General features: G+C 41.7%; 1 protein-coding gene across 1 annotated transcript in view; it reads right to left on the bottom strand.

The window, feature by feature from the left end:
- Positions 1 to 854: 854 nt before the first annotated feature.
- LOC308101867 (dynactin subunit 1-like) overlaps positions 855 to 8,815 on the bottom strand; it is a 33,104-nt gene continuing 25,143 nt past the window's right edge. Inside the window, exons 17-24 of the mRNA XM_080451377.1 lie at positions 8,369 to 8,494; positions 7,407 to 7,549; positions 6,458 to 6,633; positions 5,915 to 6,036; positions 3,957 to 4,155; positions 3,480 to 3,553; positions 3,068 to 3,157; positions 855 to 1,281 (exon numbers count right to left, since the gene is read on the bottom strand). Coding sequence (XP_080307503.1) covers positions 1,144 to 1,281; positions 3,068 to 3,157; positions 3,480 to 3,553; positions 3,957 to 4,155; positions 5,915 to 6,036; positions 6,458 to 6,633; positions 7,407 to 7,549; positions 8,369 to 8,494 — 1,068 coding nt within the window. The 3' untranslated portion in view covers positions 855 to 1,143. The remainder of the gene's footprint in view (positions 1,282 to 3,067; positions 3,158 to 3,479; positions 3,554 to 3,956; positions 4,156 to 5,914; positions 6,037 to 6,457; positions 6,634 to 7,406; positions 7,550 to 8,368; positions 8,495 to 8,815) is intronic.

The raw sequence follows: 8,815 nt of genomic DNA, 5'->3' as shown, positions 1-8,815 counted from the left end.
CACGGCCCAACAATATCATGAAACTGAGAAAATTGAGATATTTAGCAGGAACCTCTACTGAGCCACCTAGCTCTTGTGTTTATGTGAACTACATGCTATATGAACGTGCATATATCCATACCTCAAGACTGTATAAGGTATAACTCGTTAACGGGATGGTTTAACTTGGATTGAAAAAATTGGTTTCTTCCTTTGTTGTATGCAAGGTGTTCCTTTTATTAAGCATATTAAAGTGTGACAAAAAGGCTTGAGTTGCAAGAAAAATACAAAACTCAGTAAGTGCAGGTTAATGTTCCCCCAAAGGTTATTGTTCCTATTTAACCCAGAACAATCCCACAAACATATATACACACACACACGTACATACCTGTCATAATTGCTTATAAAACGTGACATTCTTTAGTTTTAATTTCAGATAGTATAATTTCAGATATGTCAGTTCTAATGGCCAGAATTAAGCCCGATTCATTATTTATAGCCGATCTACAAGCTCACAACGTGAACGGCTATTTTCGGGCTATAGATCGATATAAATCGGGCAACAGAAACGCTATAGAAAAGTGGAGGGAGGACACAGCAGAATGCAAAGAGGAGGGGGAAACCCCCCCCCCCACCCCCCAAACAATAGGCTCTATGCACAGCAGCCATATTGGAAAGGAATTGGGCCTCTTCCTTACTTCCTTCATAGGTTTTACCAATGACACTAATGAAGGCTTTGTTCCATTTTATGTAGCACAGTGGTTCTCAAACCTTTTAATGTCAAGGACCCCCATAACTCTGAGAGTGTACAAATGGAACCAAATGGACCCTTACGGGTCCATTTGGTTCCATTTGTACACTCTCAGAGTTACAAACCTGTTAAGGGGCCATTTGGAACCCCCTCAAGGAACCATGAGGGTCCCTGGACCACACTTTGAGAACCACTGGTGTAGCAGAGTGTTTCCAGTGAGCCAACATGCACAATATCAGCACCCTGACTCTGTTTGACCAGAATGGAACAGAGCCTTCATTAGTATCATTGGTAACACCTGTGAAGGAAGTAAGAGGAGGCCCAATTTCCCTCCAAAATGGCTGCTGTGCATAGAGCCTATTCTGTGCTTTTTCTCCCCCCCCCCCCCCCCGTGGCCTGATTGCAGAGGTTTTCTAGCCCATCAACAGGTGGTGTACCCGCTGGAGCTGCTGCTGAGACAGGACAAGGCGATGGACATGCTCCTGTCCAGGGTGGCAGGGGATGGACACGCGGCCCACGTACACGGTTCCTCCCTGCTCCTCTTCCTTGGCCTGGGGAGATGAAAGAATAGGGAATAGAGATCATGAAATAGGGAATAATGGAGAATCATGAATCATGCATGAGACACCAGGAGGAGAGAAGCAACCTTCGACGGGTCACCAGTGGTGTAAAGTAACTAAGTACATTTACTCAAGTGCCGTACTTGAGTACACGTTTGAGGTATTTTTGAGGTTTGGATATTTGTACAACAAATCCTGCACTGTGATTGGCCAAAAATGTACCCCGCCTAACCCTGCACCGTGATTGGCCAATCACAGTCTATTCAGGACTGTGATTGGCCAGTGTCACATGTGCATAGCCCTATATAAGAAACCATAACTTTAAAAAAAAAACATAAATTTGTTTTTTTAAGTTATGGTTTCTTCCATCATAAAGAGTGTTTCAATAAATTTATTTATTTTTTGTACATGATTGGTTGACTCCATTCAGTATTGTGATTAGCTAGCAAGACACCGCCCACTTCACACAGGGTGTGATTTTTACTTTACAGGAGTATTTCCAATTTTCTGTACTTCTACAGGCAAATATTGCACTTTTACTCCACTACAATTATTTGAAAACGTTAGTTACTAGTTACTTTGCAGATATAAATTATTATATTATAAAACATACATTAACCACTTTAGCCCTATTTTATACATAGGCTATTTGAAAATAGACGATCTACAAGCTCACAACGCGTCGCGATGTGACTCGTGAGCTTGTAGATCTGCTATTTTCAAACATTTAAGTACTTTTGGTATATTTTGATGCCAATACTTTTGTACTTTTACTCAAGTAACATTTTGAACACAAGCCTTTCAGTTTTAACAGAGTATTTTCATATTGTGGCATTGCTACTTTTACTTAAGTAAAATATCTGAGTACTTCTTCCACCACTGGGGGTTCACAGAATGGCTGCGTAATGGCAACGCCGGCAGCACAGCCGACTCTGTCCCCATTCTGGAATTGCAGTAGAACTACCGTTTTGTTCGCCAGTGCAGGTCCTAGGTGACAGTAATGCTAGTCAGTCCGTCTAGGAATTCCACATATCTCTTGCGTAAATGCCTGTCCACATATCTCTTGCGTAAATGCCTGTCCTTCACATGTCTCAAGAAGCGTTCAAACAAACATGTGCACCGCCGACACCCCAGGGGAGTGCAATATCGAGTGTGACGTCGGTCAGATGAAAATTTTTCCAGAACCGGCGTGTGTCACGAATCATTACATGCAATGGGCCACAAAAGATGCAATGTGACTAGCTTGGTGCTCATAATGAATAAATATATCGTCTCTGTCGGGTTAAAACCTCATGTCTAAACCAGTTACTTTTCAGCAAAAGTGGCAGATCCACAAGCTCAAAACAAGCTTCGGATCTGCTACTTTTGTGTGACACTGTAGGATGATCAAGTAGGGCATTAATTAACGAAAAAACTCAAAAAGTTAAAATATGGAGATAAGGTTTTCTGCCCGACGGCAACGATATGACAAATTAAGTGAATTAGGCATGAGGTGCATCTTTGGTTGTGGAGCCTGATGGCTGCTGGCTAAAAGGACTGGCCAAGTCTCTGCATGGTGGAATAAGTAACACTATTAATGTCATAAACAAATTAGCACCTGGCATTCATTTATTGTTGCCCTTGGATAATCTCAGTTAATAATGAACTCCCGGTTGATCATTGATATCGTTGGTTTCGGGCAGGGCAGAAACCTTTTATCTCCCTATTCTAACGTAGTGTTCTTGCTATAAAGGCCTGGGTTATGAAGTGCAGCACGGAACCCTGGTGCATGTATTACCTTAACAAAGTTGGATATAGGGAAGGTGGCAAAGTCAGAGATTGCCTTTGCTCCTGGCTGCTGTGACACTACATGCTCTGCAACCTCACCCTGAGAGAGAAGGAAAGAAGAGAATCATGTCATGGAACTTCCAATACAGCAGGAATTCAAATGTGAAAGATCTACAAATAGTATACTGGTCAAAACACGATTGATTTTTGCATCGCAAGCTCGTAGTTCAGCTATTTTCTGTATTTGACGTAAAACAAAGTATATAGGGATTCAGTGGTTATGGTCTTTTATGAACATGGCACAAAAGGTGAGTGAACTATCATAAATCTTCTCCAGCACCATCCGTCCAAATGGACTTTGAGCATCTTGTCTGGGGATTTCAGTGGCATGTTCTATATATACACAGTAAGTTAGTTGTCACCTTGAGTTTGTCCAGAGTCTGGCTGAGGTTCTGCAGCCGAGCCGTCTGCTCCATCAGCTGGGCGCTGGCACTGACTGCAAGTTAGAATATCAACCAGTTTATACACTTTCGCCCAGGCAAGGGTACACATTCAAATACTTAGGCAAATGATCACTACACACACACACCCTCTTTCCCACGGTCTGAGGATTAGAGTTATTATGGTTAAATAAAACTAGATTTAACAATATTGAAACCAACTAAAACAAGTAGAATTGCATGTAAAATCCATTTTTGTTTTTCTAACGTCATACTGATGACACCCTTTCATCCTACTATTTTCCTCATAACTAAAACTAAGAATACAAATAAAAAATGAAACTAAATCTAGTCCTACTACTACTTGAGCACTTATAAAACTAAACTATAACAAAACACCAAACTGAAAAAAACAACTAATGAATATTTCAAAACTATAATAACTGTGGATCAACAGACCTGGTGTCTTCCCGGTGATGTCTACCACTTTAACCCCGGCGCTCAGCTTCAGCAGGGTGGCTAGGAGCTGGTCGGTCCTGCGGTAGATGCTGGTGTTGTTCAGTCCCTCGGGAAGAGAGCCGCGCTCCTTGTCCAGCTGGGGCAGTTTGGCAACACGGAGCGGAGGCAGGGAGGCTAGCTGTTCTCTCATTTTCTCACCCTAGACACAGAACAGATACCGGCCAAATAAGTATTGCACACTTGGTACGGTATCAGTGTTAATTGTGACAGCAAATTCTGATTTAGTCAGTCTTTTGAATAAAATTCCATTTAGTTTTAGTCATCTCAAATGTTTAAAAGTTAGTCTAGTTTTAGTCGAATAAATCAACTGTAGATTTAGTTTACACAAATCTTATATTTAGTCAGCCAACATATATTTTGGCATGCCTTGATGGCGTCGTAATGTCCGATATGTGGACAGGCTACCGAAAAGAGCTTACGGCTATTTTCAGAGCGTGACACCCACGCGCAACCAAGCATAACATTACTCGTCTTAGTTCTACTGGATCTCTTCTCCACTCGTTTTTATTTATCTACAAAATTGTCAGTGTATTTAGTCATAGTTTTTGTCATCACTGCTTTGCTTTTATTTAGTTTTCGTCATTGTCGACAAACATTGTTCGTCATAGTTTGTCGGCAAAATTAACACTGCTTGCTATGCGACTTTCATTGCTAGAGTCGGACATACACACACACACACACACACACACACACTTTTAGCAATGAATTTTACCAAAACTTTTCCAGAATATTTAGCCCAATTTCCAGGCCTATAAAACAATCATTCAGCGCAATAATGTGTCTCTTACTCCTATGTACAATGCCCAAAGATAGGCAGTGTAGCAAAAAAGCATAGAATATAAAATAGTACAATTTCATTCAACATTTCGTGCAAAATTAGGGCATAGTGACCCTGCGAGCGAAAATAGGAGGGGTGGACGACGTCGTTGCACGGTTCGTTGTCGCTCGCGGTAGGTCAGGACGGTCTCATTCAAAAACATGTATTTTAATGTGATTTCATCGCCCGCTCGCTTCGCATCACGTCGCTGGCAGTGCGGATGGGGTGTTATACAGCCCGTTCGGCGAAAAACTACTTATGTTACATATTTTGTGTAATGTTATACATGTTTATGAAAATGTTTTGTATTAAAAAAAATCAATAGCCAAAAACAATGTATAGCCAAATATTTTTCCAGGACCCTTGATAAATTCCAGGACCTTTGATCAATTCCAAACCTTTTCCAGTACTGGATTTTTTAAATTTTTATTTCAAAATATTTCCAGGAATTTCATGACCGTGGGGACCCTTAACATACATACATACATACAGTAGGTGGCCAGTGAATTTGGCCATTTTCCTTCCACACCTCCTGCATGGAGCGCGTGACCTGAGATGATGTTGGTTCGAATCCAGCATATAACACCAATGGTTTTGATAATGTGGATTGTGGAAGTTTAATGGTGGATTTGTGGTGGATAGGACTCTATTAAGCGTGCCAACGTGTCGTCACCACGGGGGGCGAGGCATTGGGCGTGGCATTGGGCAATGTTAAGTCAACCTGGTTTTTACCCCTCAAAGATGTCGCTGCCTATGGTTGCAGCTACCAAAAGACACTTGTTGACGCCCCTTTCAGGTTTTTTGGCACGCTCTATATGAACAAACTTGTTATATCAACAAAACACATTGCATTCTGTTTGTGTGACATGCATGATGCCAAAGTTTTGAAAGTGAAACTGGCCAAAGTCACTGGCAACCTACTGTATATAGTTTTCTGAGGACATCGGTATTGGTAATAATGCAATGTATGTTTATCAAAATAAAGTTCACTTTCATTTTATCAAGTTTGATCAAATTAAGTTTGACTACTTCAAATTGATTTCTAGACCAGTAGTCAGCCAGTGGAAGACTGTGGCTGTACCTTGAGTCTGTAGCTCTCGTTCTTGAGGTGTTTGATGGCCAGTCTCTGCACCTCCACCTGCTGTCTGAGGAGAGGAGAGTCCACCACCTCCACTGGTCCTGACATGGAGGCAGACACACCAGCTGCACGGAGACAGGAAATTTCTATTATACACTGAGAAACACACACATTGGTATTACTATACCAGTGAGGACAGCGTCATTTTAGGATGGCTCTCTGCAAACTCTGGAAAGAGAGTTCCCCGTTTCCTTGCCATTTGTAACCCTAAACGTAACCCCTAAATGCCTAATCCTAACCGCAACTTGAATCTCATGAATTACCTAATTGTAACATTAGCTCTAAAAATCGAAACCACATTTCTCTTGTGGGGTCTGGCATTTTGGACCTCACTTGAGAAAAAGGCCTCACTAGAAGGCCATTTCCTGATCTCAAATGTATAATAATACCTGTATACGCACACACTCTTCAGCCCAAGTCATAATTCGTCCACAGACCAGGTCGTAGGACAAAAAGGTATTTTTTTTGTTGGCACCAAACTCTTACCTCCAGCGGTTCCTTGGACGAGTGAGGCGATGCCAGTGGCCGCCGGGCCTCGTTGGGTGATGCCCTCGATGGTAATCTTTGCTTGGTGACTACTGAGGCGCTGCTTCAACTCTGCCTTCTCGGCCTCCAGCTGGTCAATGTCGGCCTGCAGGGCGTCCATGGTCTCCTCAAACTCCCTGTGGAGGACAAAAAGGACAGGCGAGTGAGACAGGGGGAGGGGGACAGAAGACCGGACAATATAGAGCCATGCAGGTAAAACAATGAGGAGAGAGACACACAAGAGGGGAGGGGAAAGACAACGAGACAGGAACAGAGTGCCAGACAGAAGGAAAGAGAGAGAGGCAAGTCAAGAGAGAAAACGTCAAACTAAAAACGTCCTCTTCCGCCAACCTGATAAAGTGCTGTTTGGGGTTTAAGCCATTAAGACCTGAGGCCGATTCTACAAAAGGTCTTCTAAATCCCAACAGGTTTTTTCTTTTAAACGTATGTTGCTATATCAGTGATTCTCAAACTTTTTCATGTCAAGGACCGCCGAAATGATATGCATTTGGCCGCAGACCCCCCATCTCAAAATATTTTGTTCAGGGACCCCCCAGAAGCAAAGATTTGAGTCACAAATATTTGCTTTAAAAAAATATATATATTCAAAGATTTGCACACAAAAAAAACAGATCTACAAGCTCATAGCGCGGCACTCGCTATGACCTTGTATATCTGCTATTTTTGAATAGTCAAAGAAATCTAAAATGACAGATTAATGGGTTAAGCACTTATACTTTGGCTATTCAAAAATAATACCTGATACACAAGCTCACAATGTGTCGCAATGTGAGCTTGTAGATGTGCCATTTGAAGTATGAAGCACAAACTCTGTCTGCGGCCGTCTCTGAACAAAATGACATGATCTCAGGAACGGAGAGACTAAAGTTGTGAGATGTATCATTCATACTTCTCTTTCTTCTTGAGCAGGGCGAGGGTCTCGTCCAGTTTGGTCTGAATCTTCTCCACGCGCTCATCTGCATCTTTGGTCGAGGTGTCCAGCTTTTTCTCCAACAAGCTCAGACGCACATGGGCCTCGCTCAGCTCCTCGCCCTGAGTGGTTTGGGGTGGGTGTGGGTGCAGGGACAGGAGGTAGAGAAAGAGGGAAGAGGTGTGTTGGGAGAGAGAGAGAGAGGGGTTATTAGGATCTGAATTGCTTGATAAACAAATCTATTTTCTTTTCAGAATCAATCATTTTCTCCTCCACATAATCAATAATAAAACAAGTTTTTGGAGTTGGAATAAAATGTGATGAAATAACTGCCTTGGTCAATGAGAGGTATTCGCTGGCTTGATGTTTATACTGTATGTAGCCAGTGCATTTGAATTGTATTATAGACATGACACAAAGTGCAAAAGTAAATCTTTTTTGCAGTCTTTTAGTTCCCAGGTCTATTTCCACGATGTTGTTCAGGCCATGGGGTTCTAGAATGTGCTATTATTATTCTCATTATTTATTTTGTTAGTACTACTAGTGGTTCTCAACCTTGGTTCAACATTTTCAGGCAGATAATTTACAGATAATAACTATTATCTGTAAATTATTTGAACTGGGGATTGTAGGAGTTGAGGCATTACATTTTGTTTGCCTCGGTTCCACAAATAAATATTGTGAAAATAGCAGATCTACAAGCTCATAACAATTTGTAGATCGTCTATTTTCAACTTTTTATTCTTATATTATTTAATTTGGCCAAAGTTTGACCAGTTTAGTTTGTCGATTACTTTTGATGCAGTTGCCAGTAATGGTATTTTTTCCATTCCATTTTTTATTTTTGTATCATCTTAAAAGTCCTTAAATTGTCACTTTACCTGTCTGGGAACCACTGCCCTACCATACATAATGGAAAAGGGGTCTTAGCGTCAAGTTACCTTGATCTTGAGGGATTTCTTGACCTCCTTGACGACGGTCTCTCTGTCCTCCAGCTTGACTCCCAGACCCTCAGCATCCATCATCTCATCCCTGAGGGCTGCCGCACGCATCTCCACCGGAGGAGTCTGACCGGGGAAGGAGGGAGACGCCACAACATGACCAGATGATGAGCAACAAGTAAATAAAGGCTCTCTTCAAATGCATAGATCCTTTCAATAATGTTCTACACTTCAGTTAGGATAGCTTGTGTTAGTATGTATTATTAACTGATAGTATATTTGATTGCAATTATATAGTAAAGCTTTCTTCCTTCTCTGTGAAGTATAATGTTCCTGAGACAATGTCTAGTTGTCTAGGTGAAGTGGCTCAGTGTCCAGCTGATTCCATGGAATGTTAATTTGACTTAGACCTGAGTAAAGGTCAATTTAAAGGGTCAAGAGTGACCA

Source organism: Gymnoscopelus braueri (genome assembly GCF_963280865.1).
Source record: "Gymnoscopelus braueri genome assembly, chromosome: 15".
In the NCBI taxonomy this organism is placed as follows: Eukaryota; Metazoa; Chordata; class Actinopteri; order Myctophiformes; family Myctophidae; genus Gymnoscopelus; species Gymnoscopelus braueri.
Note: the sequence above shows the minus strand (reverse complement) of the source record. Positions and strands in the feature narration are given on the sequence as shown.